Source organism: Equus caballus, chromosome 12 (assembly GCF_041296265.1).
Source record: "Equus caballus isolate H_3958 breed thoroughbred chromosome 12, TB-T2T, whole genome shotgun sequence".
In the NCBI taxonomy this organism is placed as follows: Eukaryota; Metazoa; Chordata; class Mammalia; order Perissodactyla; family Equidae; genus Equus; species Equus caballus.
Genome location: NC_091695.1, coordinates 27140709 through 27158069, shown reverse-complemented (window position 1 = coordinate 27158069; position 17361 = coordinate 27140709). Strand labels below are relative to the sequence as shown.

Sequence of the window (17361 nt, the reverse complement as noted above, 5' to 3'; positions counted from 1 at the left end):
GTGAATTCAGATGTGCTGGCTCCAAAGCCCATGGTTCCTCTCATACCACTTTCTAATTCCATGGTCCAGTCCCTCCTTAAGATATATTGAATTTAAGGAAAACAGTGCCCATTGTCCACTTGTGAGATGCAGTCATCAGAAAGAGGGAATAAGTGTTTGTTGAGAATAAGATTTCTGGAGCCAGACTGCCTGGATTTAAATTCTGCCATGCCTCTTATTATTGGTGTGAACTTGGGCCAGTTACAGCCTCTCTGTGCCTCAGATTCCTGGGAGATAATAATAGTGTCAATTTCATATGGTTGTTCCGAAGAGAAAATGAGTTGATGTGTGTAAAGCCTTTAAAATGGTGCTGGCACATAGTTCACTCTATCTAAGTGCTAATACCATCCATGTTTATGTTGTGGCTGGCATGCTATGGTTTGGGATAGAATGCTCCACACTTGGTTACACAGACAGCTTGCCAAGGCATCTCCTCTTTAAAGCAGTCTTCACATCTTTATTCCTCAGGCTGTAAATCAGAGGGTTCAGCATGGGGATGACCACAGTGTAGAAGACAGACACAACTTTGTTCTGCTCCATGGAAGTGTGAGAGCTTGGCTGAGCATACATGAAGGTGATGGTGCCATAGAAGAGGCAGATGATGGTGAGGTGGGAGGCACAGGTGGAGAGTGCTTTGCTCTGAGCCTCCAGGGAACGTATCCTGCTGATAGTCACAAAGATGTAGGCATAGGACATCAGGATAATGGTGATGGTAAAGAGGATAATCAGGGCAGAAGATGAGAAGATGATGGTTTCAACTGCAGAAGTGTCCACACAGGCAAGTTGAAGCATAGGGGGGATGTCACAGAAATAGTGGTTAATGACGTTGGGGCCACAGTAGGGCAGCTTGAAGATGTACCAAGTCAGTAAACCTGAAATGGCAACAGAAGCCACGTAGGTGACCACTACCAGCTGGACACAGAGATGTTGAGACATGATGGTGTGGTAGAGGAGAGGGTGGCAGATTGCAACAAATCGGTCATAGGCCATGATGGCCAGGAGCAGACACTCAGCAGTACCATGGAGAGTCATGAGGGCCATCTGCACCACACAGCCTTTGAAGGAGATGGACTGGCCTGAGGTGAGGAAGCTCTCCAGCAACCTGGGGGTGTTTATCGTGGAGAAAGAGGAGTCTATGAAGGCAAGGACGCTCAGAAAGAAGTACATGGGTGTGTGGAGCTGTGGATCTGTGTGGATCAGGGTAATTATGCCCAGGTTGCCCATGAGGGTGACTGAATAGATGAATAAGAAGAACACAAAGAGGGTGCCCTTTGGCCCCTCCTGCTCTGTGAGCCCCAGCAGCAGGAACCAGGTGACTTGGGTGCAATTCTTCCCCATGGTGCAAACGTCACTGAAAAGACCCAATAAGACATATTTATACACTCGAGGAAGACCTAGGGTCAGTGTCTGAAGCCCTTTTAATGTCCCCAGAGCACGCAGTGTGAGGCGAACTGGGGAGAGGACACTGGCATGAATTGAACACCTACTATGAGTCATGTGTTAACTGATTTCCTACACAGCTATTGAAACTTCATAATACCTTCTCATTTAAATATTGTGTCCATTTATATTGACTGAGATTATCAACTTCCCCATGGTAAGAGAGTTAGTACATAAAGAAAGTGGGATTAGAACTCAGTCCATTCTAATTATTGTATTCTTATTATATAGTTATAATCACTTTTTGTTCCCAAGTTTCCTGTCTCATGGGGAACTGGAATCTTTAGTGGGGTCTGGAGGCCTGGTGTGTTGGCTCAGAGAAGAAATAAATGAAAGAAGCAATTTGGAGTATATCTGGATCCAAAGGCTCTAACAGTGCTGGATCCAGGGCAAGGGACTCAGGAAATCAGGCCTAACATCATGAGAATGTAAAGTGACTCAGTACAGCAGTCATTTCTCCAAGTGTTGTGGGTTGAATTGTATCGCCCCAAAAGATATGTTGAAGTCCTAACCCCTGCTACCTGTGCATGTGACCTTATTTAGAAACAGGGTCTTTGTAGAAGTAATCGAGTTAAGTTGCAGTTATACTGTATTAGGGTGGGCCCTTCATCCAATATGACTGATTTCCCTATAAGAAGATAGAATGAGGAGACAGAGAGAAGAATTCCATATGAATATACAGACTCAGAAGGAAGGTGGCCATGTGAAGACAGAGGCAGAGATTAGAGTCATGCTGCCACAAGCCAAGGAATGCCTGGGGCTTCCAGAGCTAGAAGAAGCAAGGACTGATCTTCCACAAGAGGACTTATAGGGAGTGTGGCCCTGCCAACATCTTGGTTTTGAACTTCTAACCTCCATAACCATGAGGGAATAAATTTCTCTTATTTAAAGTCACATAGTTTGTTGAACTTTGTTACAGCATCCTGAGGGCACTTATACACCTAGTTTGGGTTACTCCTGGCTATTGAGGCTGCTGTGCTTTCACAGAAGTCTCCTGATTTGTCAGGAGATTGGACTTTCCTGATCTCTCTCTATTGACAAAGCTAATAATCTATGGAAAAAAAGTAAAAAAAGAAATAAGTTAAAACAAAGTCTATGTTATTCACTAGTAACTGTGAAAAATATTGTTTGGGAGAACAGGCAGCTAGAGTAAATACGGATGCTTCAGCTTGATAAAACCATAACCAAGAGCCAAGGTCTTGTGTTTTAGCTAGAAACAACTTAAGGCAGTAGGAAGTGACAAATTTGTGGCATTGGGCTCCAGCATAGGGCACAAGTCTTAAGGCAGAATTGGAGGTGAGATCTCTAACCAGAAAGCACAGGGCAGAGAGTCCACAACCCTACTTTCTTAAGCTCCCTAGAGGGGACTGTCATATTTATACAAATTCTCTCTGCTGTTGTCATGCTCCCCCAAATTTTCCTCTCAGGATGCTCACTATCTAGGTTTTCAAACAACCAAGGCTGCTATTCTGAGCGGACATTCTTACATGAGATACCGGCCAGGGTCTGCTCTGATAGGTCGGACATCTCTTCTGATTGGTCGAGCATTGGTTCTGATTGTTTGGGTGTCTGTTCTGATTGGTCGGTGGCGGTGACATACTCGTTATTAAATGTTTGGAATTCTGTATGATCTTAATGAGGCTTGGAACAAAGGAGGAATAAGGCAAGGCCTCTTTTAGAGCATCCCAGGATAGCTAGAAATAGGTGGCCTCTATTCAATCCAGTAATATGGCTTTGTGCTTTCAGCATCTGTTGACAATTCTGGGTCTCTTGAAATGTAAACACTATGTGTAGATTTTATCTGTGGAGAGGACTGGTGGGGATGTTTCTTTTCTACTCATGATGATTCCTTCCCTATGAAGGGATATCCATTGAGTAACACTCCTGTTCCCTCTTCTCCTGGAGGAGGGATGCCTTCTGTGATCAGTGAATTTTGGATAAGTCATGGCGTGTGTGTAGTTCTGCTCCACCCTCTTCTTTGCCTATTGCACAGGTTCTGCTCTACTCCTCCCTAATGTAGATCTTAAAACTAAGTCATTAAGTCTGTCTAGTTCTTGGGTTCAGTTTGAAGAAGATCATTTACCTTCAAGCATGAATCATGCTCTGCCGTACCCAGTTCTATCAGTGATGTGGGTGGTATTTTGCTATATGCCTTGCTCCTACCTCTTCTCTCTTAATTGGTTCAGAATTTGCATGGAGAAGAGTGATGCTGTTCATTATGGTCCTTAAAAGCCTGAGCGATGCTATTCGTTATGGTCCTTAAAAGCTTCAGCAGAGAGAAAGCAAGAAGGAAGCTGGCAGGGGCAGTCTTCTTGGCCTTTCTCTTCAATAATTCCTTGATATGGGCTCACAGGTCCACAGCAAACTAATATGGTTGAGTTGAGTGGGGGATTGGCTATAACACTGGGTGCTATGGAAACTGGGGGAACTTTAATTCACAGTAGTGATTCCTGGTTGAGAGAGCAGGAGGACAGCTTCCTCCAGTGCCCCTGCTGAGACTTTGGTAAGGGGATGCTGTGGATGAAAATGCATTTGGACAGAATGTTGAAGTGTCCTGACATGAAAAAAGAGAGGGGGCTTATGAAGGTGGAGGCCATCTCAAGAAGGGAGAGTCCCTGAGAATTTCTGAAGATCTATTCCCATGGATATCTTACAGAGCTGTGGGTGGGTTCCTGTTCTCTCTCTGACAGCTCTGCTCTTTCCTTGGGCACAGCAAGAGAATTTGCCACTTTTGGCAATAACGTCTATTCCTTGATGTTTGGGTGTAAAATACAGTGATTAGTAGTTTGTAGTCTCAGCTGTTTCCATAAATTATTTTCCTTTTGATAGACAGAGTTTTAACAAATGTGTGAAAAAACTGGAGTTTCAGACCTGGGTAGTCCAGGCATTATTTCTTCCTTACTTTTATGAGATTAACATTTATTAGCCACTACTGCTCATTGTTAACCAGGAGGTATGCTTCCCAGCTTCTGGAGGATGGCTTTCAGAGCAGAGTCCTATAAGTGGGGAGCAGTTGAAGTATTTTAAGCAGGATGGTGACATGGTCAGACTAAGCTGGAAAAATGACTTTAAAGAAAGAGAGGAGGCAGGGAGCTACATTAGGTAACTGATCATAGTTGTCTTGGCTAAGGTACTGTTATTTTATTGACTCACAAATAGATAAGTTTTGTTATTAATACTGGAGACACACTGGTGATCAACATAGATGAGATCTTTGCCCTCAGAGAGTTTAAGAACTGGAAATATTAGATAAATATTTAGGGGATGGATTTATTAGTACTTACACATTAATTGGTTGTATAGGGTGAAGAAGGGTCAGGGATGACATCCAGGTTCCCAGTTTGGGTGACAGGGTGAATAGTGGTGTCATTCTCTCCAACGGTAACAGGTTTAAGGATGGACGTGGTAGTTTGGGAGAGACAAGTACACAGGTCCAGGAGGTAGGTAGGTATGCTGTTTTGAAACTTAGGAGGGAGTTCTGTGTAGGAGATGGAGGTTTGAGAGTCATTGGATGTTTTCAGTTGTTCAGAATATGTTTATTGTATATCGACTGTGTGCCGGGCAATGTTCCAAACACCTTTAATTGCATTTGATCCTCTCAACAGCCTTATGAGATGTACTTTTGAAATCTTCATTTTTCTTAAGAGATAACCAAGGCACAAAGAAGTTAAGGAACTTGCTGAAAGACTCAGCTAGTATGTAGCAGAGCTGGGGCTTGAATTCAGATCGTCAGGGTCTAGAGCTTACATGATTATCCAGTACTCTAGACCACGTTAAGGAATTTGTCTTCTGTGAGATGTAATTAAAGAGTTTTCACTAGGAGGATGAAGTAGTCATATTTGCTTTTTGACAATATCACTCTGAATGTAGTTGTGGAGAAATTATTGGAAGAGGGTCAATGGATGGGGAAGATTTGTTGGGAGGATATTGAAGTCATACAGGGGGGATTCACAGCTTAAAGTAGAGTAGGGGTAGTAGAGACAGACAGTGGTAAATGGATTTGAGAGATTTTTGGATTAAATATGTCTGGAATTGACAATGGACTGAAGATGCCAGCGTGAAGAGGAGAGCAATTATCAGGGTGAACTCCAAGGTCTCTGGTATACAGTGTAAAGCTAGTAGGGCAAGAGGCCCCAGGGCAGAACCCTATGGAAATTAATTTCAAATTTACTGCACACTGCTTGAGAGTTCTCCTTTTTTTTCCTATTTACCTAAATTCTGGGGATGATGATCAGATTTGAACAGTTTGAGCATGGTTTATGGGGAAGGGAGCGCAAAGGAGTCTAAGCCCTTACTGGTAAGAGGATTCTGCCCCTCAGCCCACTTACCTATGGTTGAGCAGAGACCATCCATCCATGAGCCTTGTTGCTGGAGACCTCTTGGGGTGTTTCTCTCCCTTTACATTGATTGTCTTTGATCAGCTTCTTAAGAGAATCTCTCAGTGTAACAAAGCTTTGAAATTCTTTGTTGCTGGGAAGGCTCCTGTCTTAAGATTCATCTGGCTTTTTTCATCCTGACCCCTAGAGTCAGTGAGAATTTGTGACTAGTTCTCCCAAGAGCAGACCTGGAACTGGAGTTTGTCTCTAAGGGATGCTAGAGAGATCTTGGTGAGGGTTGTCTGGGAACCCCTGAGGAGCAGGGAGTCTCCATCAAATGTTAGGACAGACCTTCTTTATTTATAGTGTTTGTGCCTTGCAGACCTCTATTTTCAGGTTGTTGAGACTCAAAAGTCTCTCAAGGCCAAGATGTACACTGGGGAACATGTCAGCATAATCCTTAGGTCTCACAGGAAGTGACTGAAAGTGCTAATAATAGCAACATACGCTTGGCCTTGGAGGGTCTAGATGTGATTTCCCCAATTCTTATTTCCTTTTGTCATCAGAATATCCCTGGGAAATATGCTTGATTGTATTTTTTTGAGATATATATATATACACACAGACACACAATACTAGAATTATATCATAATTGTTTTATTCATTTAACAATACTGAAAACACATCTCTCCACCACAAAAAAACATAATTCTTTTCCTCTCCAAAATAGTTTTATTGTCTTTGAAAAAAATAACACATACTAAACATTGTAAAAAATTTAACCAACACAGAAAAGAACCAAGAAGAAAGTATAATCTGAAATCCCACCATCGCAGAAGATGCGAGTTGGTGAGTGTTCTATAATTTTCCATAAACAGAATCATACTATGTAAGCTATGCTGTTATTTACTTTCCCACTCAGCAAGATGCCGTGGACATTTTTCCGTATCAATCAATAAATAATAGCCTACATCCTTGTATTTAATGTCTGCATGTTATTTTGCTGTGTATGTGTACCATTATTTACTTAACTCTTTCCCATTGGTTAACAATAAGGAATTTTCAACTCTTCACTCTTACAATTAACTCTCTAACAGACACCTCAAGGTATAGGGTAGAGAACCAAGCCCAATGAGAACAGGGTGTAGAGAGACTTTTTCCAGGCTGGGAAGGAAGAAATTGGCTTTCTCCTTGGGGTGCCTGTCACTTTGGGTTTCATAATCTCGGGGGACATCACCATGCAAAGTTAAGGGCCTTGTGAGGCAAATGACTTGTTTGTGTGAAAGAAATTCAGTCCCTAGACTACTGATCAGGGAGAGAGCCTCAGCAGATGAGAGACTTGATTGCCCAGGTTTCCTGCAGGTGAGAGGGGGTTTATTCACTTGGGAGAGACCTGATGAATCTCACTGGTAGAAGTGAAACAAGGCTGTGTCCTCTGACCTTCCCCACTGAGTTCCAACCTGCACAAGTTGTCTGACACATCTTTCTCACAATTTCCCCCTTCATTGTGCCAATTCCCTACTTATGAACGTGCAACAGCCCCCTTCAGCCTCTTTGTGGTAGATTTTATTATGATGTCAATGCTCCTCCATGTGACTCTCAGATAAGAATTCTTATCCATTCTCTTTTCTCATATAAATGAAGCTTAGCCACATGACTGGGTTTGGCCCTGAGAGTATGAATGGAAGTGGTTTGTGCCATTCTGAGCATAGAAATCTAGAAGCCACCTCGTGGTCCCCTACCTCCCCTGTTTCCTGCCTGCTGGGTCACCAGTCATGTTCAAGATACAGGGCTTTCTCTTATATCAGCCTGTCTTGGACTGAAAAGGAGCAGACTCACCACTGAGTCACAATGGATGTAAACATGAGTGAGAAATAAACTGATTGCTCTTGCAAAACAATGAGATTTACATGTTGTTTGTTAATACAGCAGTTTTAACTGCTTGATATATTCATCAAGGGCAAACTTCTTTTCTTGGATATGGCCCCTGTACTATTTTATCTATCCTAACTCAGTTCATCCATGACTTGCAGATAGGGCTCCTTCCTGTCTCCTCTGAAGAATGGCTTCTTCTTACTTACTGAGCCTGTGTCTAGCTTACTGACCTAAGGCCTTCATTTTATTTACTTTTTAATATGAGAAGGTTCTAGTTGTTAGTGGCAGGTTCTGTAACCTTCTTCTTGCAAACCTGATTCACAGGTGATGTGTTGCAATGAAAGAAAGGCTTGGACCAAAAACTTCCAAACTTACAAGCTCTGCCAAACTAACTTACTTGTTAGTAAGCAAGCACAACTAGTCAATAAACCTGCTGTTACTTGGGAGCAGTCTCTTTCTCTCTCCTTAGGTACACTGATCAGCAATTCTTTCATGAAAAGCTCACTCAGAAGTAAAATATTGATTTCTTTTTTTTGAAGCAGAAGAAGATTAGCTCTGAGCTAACTGCTGCCAATCCTCCTCTTTTTGCTGAGGAATACTGGCCCTGAGCTAACATCCATGCCTATCTTCCTCTACCTTATATGTGGGATGCCTACCACAGCATGGCGTGCCAAGCAGTGCCACGCCTGCACCCAGGATCCCAACCAGTGAACCCTGGCCCGCTAAAGCAGAACTTGTGAACTTAACTGCTGTGCCACTGGGCTGGCCCCCAAAATATTGATTTCTTATATACCAATTGTGACAGCTGGCAGGATCCTCCAGGAAGTGGAGAGACACAGAACCAAAAATCTATGCTTTCTTGTTACTTGATGATAAATGGGAAAGACAATAACCTGCTATGAGCCTTTATACTTGCTTGTATATGATATCATGGTAGTTCTGTTCTGAGTATTGTATGTCCGTGGTCTTAGATGATATGCTTTTGAAGAAAATCCCAACAGGGAAACCTGTGTAAGGACTACACAAGCAGCCAAATGGATGCCCTTTATTGTCTTCACATCTTTTTTTTTTTTTTAAGATTTTATTTTTCCTTTTTCTCCCCAAAGACCCCCCGGTACATAGTTGTATATTTTTAGTTGTGGGTCCTTCTAGTTGTGGCATGTGGGATGCTGCCTCAGCATGGCTTGACGAGTGGTGCCATGTCTGTGCCCAGGATCCAAACCGGCGGAAGCCTCGGCCACTTAAGCGAAGTGTGGGAACTTAACCACTCAGCCATGGAGCTGGCCCCATTCACATATTTTTTTGATCAAAGGTAGATATACATAAGAAGGGCCAAGTGAAAAAATCTCAGAAAGCTGGAGTTGAAAGGATCCTCAGGGAACATCTAGTTCAAGATGTTTGGGAGTGGGAAAAGTGGTCCAGAGAGGGAAAGTGCTTGCCAAGAGTTAGATACAGCCAGTGAAATCTGGGGCTGGAGACTTGGTCATTCTAAATAAAAAATATTTCCTTAAATTACCCAGTACTGCCATACTACTGTACTGCTGTTCTTTTGGATGAAAGTTGATGATTCATTAACCATCCAGGGCACAGATAGACTATCTACATGTGGCAATGAGCTCTTCTCCAGCTGAAACTTTCTCTGCTAACTGCGTCTGCTCACTCTGTGGGGCAGGGCGGGAGAAACATGCAGCATCATAGCCCAAGTAGAATGTCATTGGAGGGAGGAAGTAAAGTAAAGTTCTGTTTCCATGGGAATAGAATAGTATCTCATACTGGTTTTTTAAAATAGTAAGTTGAATTTGAGAAGGGCAATCATCTATACCCACATGGCTTAACTATAGGGACTGAGAACGGAGACTACCTGTGGTAACATGACAACTAATTGTTCCAGGAAATTCAGGCCTAGGAAGATATGACTGTAAACCAATAAATAACTTCACTCATTGCTTCATGAAATTCCTGCAAGTCAATTTATTTGAACAAATAGCTTGCTCCTCTGGGCAAACAACTCCCCTATCGGGACAATAGATTATTCACCTGGGCAAACCATTTTCTCAACAAACAATAGTTTACTTATCAAAGTTTGTTTTCAGGTCCTTCCCTATCTACATCTGCCAATCCCAAACCAAAATGACCTAAATTTTGTCCCATCCTGATCTGCATCTTGGCTTGAAAGATCCACCTTAAACAGCTTGAGTCCAGACCCCCAAACTCTGTAAATATCTTCCATTGATTTCCTCTTTTTGAGACACTACTAAGATTCTGTATTCTTTCTTATTACAGCATTACAGTAGGTCTAGTAAAGTTAGCTTTGGTTGAGCAACAGGATTTCTGGTGGTCGTTTGAAGAGTTATTGGCTGACAATCTATTCTTTCTTTCCCCAGGGTTATTTGAGGACATTTTGCTTCCTGTTTTTTCTTTTTTTTTTTTTTTTTGAAGACATTTTGATTTTTACTTTGGCCATTTTTATTTCTCTAATGATGATAATCAAGAAGAAAAGCACGCTAATGGAGTTTCTCTCATCAGTATATCTTTTATCAGTATATAGGCTCATTCGTACTGCCAAGAGGGTTCAGAGTTCATGTGAGCATCAGGACTGGAAGATACCTTATATAGATCACCTTTTCTAAATATCTCCTTTTTCACCAGGAAAAATTGAGATTCTGGGACAATAGACCCTTTTTTATTTTGGCGAGAGGTGCTAAAGTTGGGCTACTTTAAGAAACATCACTTCTTCTCCAAGCCTCAAGTTTTTTACTCAACCAAACTGAATGACTGCTTGTCCTCTTGAAACCAGCCTGGACTTGCCTGAGAAGACAAAGTGGTTTCATTATTTGCTGTGACTCACAAAGAAAACTCCATGCTAGCATTAAGATGGAACACAGGAAAGGATGGAGGAAAAGGTAACTGTTTTAGCTAGTTGGGGCCTTTCTTTTCTGGCAAGAGGGGAAGGGCCAAGGCAGAGGCACCAAGGGCCTTTCATTTCCTAATTCTCTCTGACCCTTCCATCCCATTTTATTTGTCCTTTTCCAAGCTTCTCTTCACATGCTCTGAAGAAACTGAAAACTCCTGGTAGAAATCAAGACTCTGAGGCGTTAATAGAAGCTGGGCCCTGGTAGAAATCATGGCAGCAACTCTTTGTCATTCTTGGAAATAATAGAAATATAAACTTGTTGCATCATTTTCTACAAAAACCCTAGGGGTTTTAAGCACTAGAGTAGAGCATAGGCTTTGGAATGAGCTGGACCTGGCTCTACCAATTATGACCTGTAGATGACCTTGGACTCTTAGTTTCCTCATATATGGCATATGAGGAAAAGGCATAACCTACTCATAGAACTCTTATGAGGATTAAATGAAATAGTGTGTACGATGTGCCTGCCAAAACGCCCGGCACATAATGTATGTTCAATAAATATTAGCTATTCAGGGAGCAGTAGTGTTTCATTAAAGTCCTGAACCTTATAGTGTAACAACAACTGATATTCTTTTTATCATCTGCTGCCTAAAATCCAAAGAAGAAGAGGTGAAATATATATAAATAAATATGCCTTAACCTCTGATTAAGTACCAAGCACTGTGCTAGATTCAGTGGGGGGTGAAATGAAGAATGAGGTTTGGTTCCTGTTTCCGGCCTGCAGTTTATGTGGGGAGGCAAGATACACAGTCAGATAACAATGGTGAGCAGAGTCTGTAGGAATGTAACTCTGTAGGAATAATTCAGCACTGCCCCAGTGACAAATGTTCTTGTGTCTGCATGCTGTTCCTGGGAGTGGAGAGCTCATGGAAAAACAAGGACTGGTGAGGAAACAGGTGTTGGAAAAGAGTATACTTCACTGCAGGCTATGAAGTTCTCTTTGGCCATTGTCTTTTATCCAGGGCAATAGAGATGTAGAAGAGAGGTCCACGTCAGGCACCAGGATACAAGAGGAGGGGTCTTCAAAGATGTTTAACTCTAAACAAATTTGTGTATAATTAGGAGGCTGGAGGGATCTGGAAAGACCCCTTCACTCTTGAGTCTGGCTCTTCATGAACCAGTTTTGACTTCCAGGGGCCTCAAGGACAGGAATCCAATGTTTCTCTTGCCCCCAAGGGCATCACCTGTCATCTAACTTCATGTCTGACCCTGAATTCATTCATGATGATGCTTTCCTTATTTTTTAAAAATTATTTTATTGAGGTCACATTGGTTTATAACACTGTATAAATTTCAAGTGTACATCATTATATGTATGGTGACAGATGGAAACTAGACTTTTGGTGTTAAACATGATGCAATAAATACAGAAGCCCAAATATAATGCCTTTCTTACCTAGACCAAGGTTTTGAAATCAAAGCTTTCTTCTTCTGGTCTTTGGCCCTCGGCTCGTCCTTTTTTAGAGTCACCACTCTACTCTCCAGGGTCTGATAACTCATCCTAGCTCTACCCTCCTACAGGACTGCAGAGTTTGGTCCATCACCTTGAGACTGTGAGAGCTTGGCTGAACATATATGAACACAATGGTAGACGAGGGAGATGATGGTCAGATGAAAGGCATAGATGGGAAGAGCTTTCCTTTGATCTTTCAGGGAATGCATCCTTCTAAAGGTGACCAAGCTGACAGTGATGGTGAAGAGGATAATCAGACAGATTAGGCTATTTCAAAATGGTATGGCCATGGTGAAGAGGATAATCAGAACAAAGGACAAGGATGGCCTTAACCTTGGCAATGTCAGCACAGGTAAGTTGGAGCTTAGGCAGAGGAGCAGAGGTCATAGAAATAGTGATTAATCATGCTGGGGCAACAGAAGGGAAAGATGATATCATTCTGCATGATTGCATCACCGATACCAGCAGCCAATGCCCTTTTAATGCCCAGAATGACTCAAGCTAGAAGAAGTGGAGAAACTAGTATCAAATGAGCATCTACTCTAAGCCATGTATACGCTAGGATTTTTTACCATATAAGTATTTAATCTTCACACTACTTTCTTGTTTACAAATTATGACAGATTGTATGTTGCAAAACCAGATTTAGAAGTTAGTCGTGTCTGATTCCATAACCCATGTAACTTCTGTTTCATCATATGTTCTTGTGTATTTAGATTTTTCTGTCCCAGCATTTCTAGTTCATGGGGAAAGAAAAATAATTAAATTTGAGAGCATGGTTGGGTAGGCCAGTAGGTAGCTTTATTACCTAATAGGTCTTGGCTGTATTTAGGAGCATGTGATTTCTCAGTGACTACGGGGCCTGGGGAAAAGGAAATGAGGGACTAGCATGGTAGAATGAGAGACTTAGAAAGGCCATACATCTCACCATTTTTCTCCAGGCCTTGGAGTTTCTCTTCATGGAGAACTATGGTTCTTTGATGGTAGATCCTGCCACCCTCATTGGTTTGTGATTTGTGGCTTCACTAAACTTTCTCCACTGGATAGAAATAATAAGGGAGATAAAAGAATAGACTAACACAGGTTAGAGAAACTATTCAGTATAAGGACAACTATTAACAACAGCTAATGTGTGCTGAATGCTAATTAGAACCTGGCGCCATTCTGAGAATTTTGTAGGCATTAAATCTATTCTAATCTTCACAAACCACCTTACAAGGTAATTAATATTCTCATGTCTGTTTTTCAGATAAAGAGACCAAGGTCACACAGCTTTATGTGACAGAGCTGGAATCCAGTCCTATGTCTGGGTGTCTCCAAAGCCCATGCTCTGAACCTCAAGGATGTGGTGTCTCCCTAAGGAAAAATGATAGTGAGACTGGACAAGACTGCACAGGCATGGAAACTAAGCCTAATGAAGCCACCACAGAGGACCCCACAAGTTTTGGGGATTAAATTCAAAATAATTCAAGGAGGATCCATTAGGGGTTATTTTGGTTATCTCTTGCCACATGAGAAAACTCCCTAACTTGTAGTATCTTAAAACTACAACAATTTGTTATTTCTCACAATTCTATGGGTTAGGAGTTCAGGCATGGCTTGGGATAAATTGTTCTTCTCCTCTGTATGGTGTAGACTGACTCACTCAGCTTTATGCAATTGGTAACTGGGCAGTCCTGGAATGCAAAGGAGGCCGTATTCAATGTCTGGCGCTTAGTGCTTTTCTTTGTGGCCTTTCCACATGGCAAGCTGGGCTTCTTCACAGCATAGTGGTCTCAGAGCAGGTTCCCAAGATGGAGGAAGTAGAAACCAACAGTCCTGTTTAAGGCTAGGCCTGGAACTAGAATGTTGTCACTTCTGTGTATTCTACTGGTGAAAGCACACATCTTCTCCTGCCCTCGGACACCAGTGCTTCTGGTTCTCAAGGCTTCAGACTCCTGCCAGGATTTACACAATTGATCCTCCAGTTTTCAAGCCATTGTATTCAGACTGAATTATATCACTGACTGTCCTGGTTCTTTAGCTTGCAGATGGCAGATTCTATAATCTCTCTCTCTCTCTCTCTGGCTCTCTCTCTCTGTCTCTCTCTCTCTCTCTCTATATATATATATGCATATGTATGTATACACACACACTATCTATCTCTATATCTCTCTATATATCCTATTGGTTCTATTTCCCTGGAGAACACCGACTAATAGGTCATGTTAAGAAAAAAGACCTCAAACCTGTAAATAAAGCCAGGAGATGATTTTGATATCATCATTAAGCGTTGATCAACAAGTTCACCATGGATTATTTAATTTTCTGAGAAAGTGTTATTTCACTTTGACATCTGTGGAGTAACAGGTGAACACAGAGCTTTTGTCTGGTAGTGATGCAATTGCTTCTCTTCTTCACTGGGCTCAAGTCCAGCTGTGGTGTCTCAACCCAATCTGCCTAAACCTCCTCTTTTTCCCTCCCCACAGGACCTGCGATAGGTTTTGTTTTTCTCTCTTCCCCATTTTATACTGTCCACATTCCTAGCCCCATGCTTTTCCCCCTCCCCTGATGATTCATAAGCTAAAGAAATTCAGTGGATTTAGGAACCTGAAGCTAGAGGTAATCAGGTAAAATATAAGCCATTTACAGCCCACCCCTAATGCTTCACATTCCGCAGACAGGTTGGTAGGGATCTTGGGATTCTACCACACATGGAACAGGGTTCAAGCCAATTTTATTTGAATCTCAAAAATATATTGAACTTCACTGACATCTGTGTTTCATAATAAATTCCACTTCCCTTTTTCCTCTCTTAAATTAGTAAGATTGATTTCTATTACAATAAGGGAAGGTTTTGTCTAACGGCATAAAGGTAATTTGATTTTGACTGAAAAAAATAATAGGCCTTTCAGCATTTAATTTTGTTTAATTTGGCCATTTATATAGAAATGATAGCTCACTATTGCTGTAGAGAATATTCTGGTCCCCAGCTAATTGTAGTGGAGGTTTCTATACTCGAGGCTCCATTCTCTCCCACAAAGTCAAGTGACCACTATTTCTTTTCTACACTCAAACACCACATGGACCATTTCTCCAATATCATGTATTCAGAAGGACAACATTCCCCATAGAACCCTGTAGGGAAGGTTTCTCTGGTTGACATATGTCATTTTCACTGTTGGGCATGCAATGATCCTTTCTATATCTGGAAACTTTCAAGACAGGAGGAAGATAGAATCTAGCTCCTTCTTCTGAAGTGAGAGAAGATTGCATTTCCACATCCCAATGCTCTGAAAGATAGAAGTGTGGATGTAGGATATCAGTGCTTGTAAGATATCCATGCTGGATGTAGTATGTTAATGGATGTAGAATATTTGTGCTACCCAACAGGTGAATGCTCCTGCCTATGACTTTAATTTCAGGGAATGATGAAAAGGTTTAAGATCTGTTAGAAATGATATATGATTGGATGCTACAGAGGGTAGTGCAGTGGCTAGTGTAGGTGGTTTTGTCCAAAAGCTTAGCAGTGGTGAAAGTGCAGGGACAGCAGTGCCAGCTGTCACAACAGAGAATGCCCAGAGGTGGTACTCCCTATGGTGGCACTCTGTACAGACCATTCTTGTGGCAGGTTCTTAGCTGTGCTTCACCTTTCTTGGTTCCTGTCTTGGCTGGGTTCTCTAGTAGTCTATTTAATGAGCTGCCAGATAACTTCCTAACAAATTCCTTGTCTGCTGAAGTTAAGAACCCTAAGTTGAACAGCGGCCTTGACATCTTTATTCCTTAGGCTGTACACCAAGGGGTTCAGCATGGGGATCACAATGGTGTAGAACACAGAGAGGATCTTGTTAGAGGCTGAAGAACTTTCAGGGTTGGGTTGGACATATACAAGGAACACAGGAACATAGAAGAGGGAGAGGGCAGCGAGGTGGGAGGCACAGGTGGAGAAGGCCTTGCGCTGGGCCTCCAGGGACCTCATCTTATAGATTGTGACCAGGATGTAGGCATAAGAGACCAAGATCACTGAGATTGTGGGGACAGTGACCAAGGCAGAAAAGAAGAGCAGGATGATATTGGCCACCGTGGTGTCTGAGCAGGCCAGTTGGAGCACGGGGGGGATGTCACAGGAGTAGTGATCAATGACATTGGGACCACAGTAGGGCAAGATGAAGGCATTCCCTGTCTGCAGAGCTGCAATAAACACCCCCATAACATAGGTGACCATCACTAGCTGGACACACAAGCGCTTGGACATGATGATGTGGTAAAGGAGAGGATGGCAGATGGCTACAAATCTGTCATATGCCATGATGGCCAGGAGCAGACACTCCCCTGTGCCATGGAGGGTCATGAGGGCCATCTGGGTCACACAACCTGCAAAGGAGATGGTCTGGTCAGTGGAGAGGAAGCTGATCAGCAACCTGGGAGTAAACACAGAGGAATTGCAGATGTCAAGGAAGGAGAGCACACTCAGGAAGAAGTACATGGGGGTGTGCAGTGTGGAGCTGGCACGGATCATGTCTATCATGCCGAGGTTGCCCACCAGAGTCATGGAGTAGATCAGCAGGAAGATGGCAAAGAGGAGTTGTTTTTCATCTGGGTGGTCTGTGAGGCCCAGCAGGATGAATCTCGTCACTGGGGTGTGATTCTGCCCCAATTCCATCTCACTGGTGTGTTTCCCACATGACAGTGAACAATAGGAGGAGAAACAAGAACGTTAACATTCTCATCAAAGAGCTAGCCTTTTTCATCTTCTAAAGCTGAAAACCTGCATCTGTCTCTGAGTGGCAGACTGCTCTCTGAATCCCATATCAATCCCATCATGTCACACTCACGCTAATATGTTAAAGTTTCCCTGTAACCCTAGGATAATGTCTAAATTCTTTAGCCTGCCAGACATCCCTATGAAATACCTCCATGCTACCCTGCTCTCAGTTTATCCTCAGAAATTCTAAACAACTTACTTCTACAAACACACCACATTATTGCAAATGTCTTTGCCTTTCAATATTCTATATTTTACTCTTGGAATGTCCTTTAGTCTCTCCAAGCCCAGCTTAGAGATCTGTCCCCTTCCTCTCTCCCCTGAATTTAATAGATATTCCTGTAGTTGAATTAATGGCACTATATTTTAACAATAAAAAATGCCCATGCATAATGCCTATCCTTCTCAAAATATTCCAGAAAATCGAGGAAGATGGAGCACTTCCTAACACATTCTAAGAAGTCAACGCACTCTGATCCCAAAACCAAACAAGGAAAACACAAAAAAGGAAAACTACATACCAATATCACAGATGAACATAGATGCAAAAATTCTCAGCAAAATTTGGCAAACCAAA

At 42.3% G+C, this 17361-nt stretch overlaps 2 protein-coding genes across 2 annotated transcripts; both read right to left on the bottom strand.

Annotated features, from left to right (window-relative positions):
• Positions 1-444: 444 nt before the first annotated feature.
• OR5AZ1 (olfactory receptor family 5 subfamily AZ member 1) lies at positions 445-1377 on the bottom strand. Its single transcript, XM_070230425.1, has one exon. The coding sequence runs from the start codon at positions 1375-1377 to the stop codon at positions 445-447; it is 933 nt and encodes a 310-aa protein (XP_070086526.1).
• A 14357-nt stretch (positions 1378-15734) lies between these two features.
• On the bottom strand, positions 15735-16682 carry OR5AZ4 (olfactory receptor family 5 subfamily AZ member 4). The gene is given in 1 exon segment (NM_001391337.1): positions 15735-16682. A coding segment is annotated over 1 exon segment (948 nt).
• Between the last annotated feature and the right edge of the window lie 679 nt (positions 16683-17361).

Coding starts and splice junctions, on each gene's coding strand:
- OR5AZ1 (XM_070230425.1), bottom strand. CDS start 1,377: ATGGGGAAGAATTGCACCCAAGTCACCTGGTTCCTGCTGCTGGGGCTC.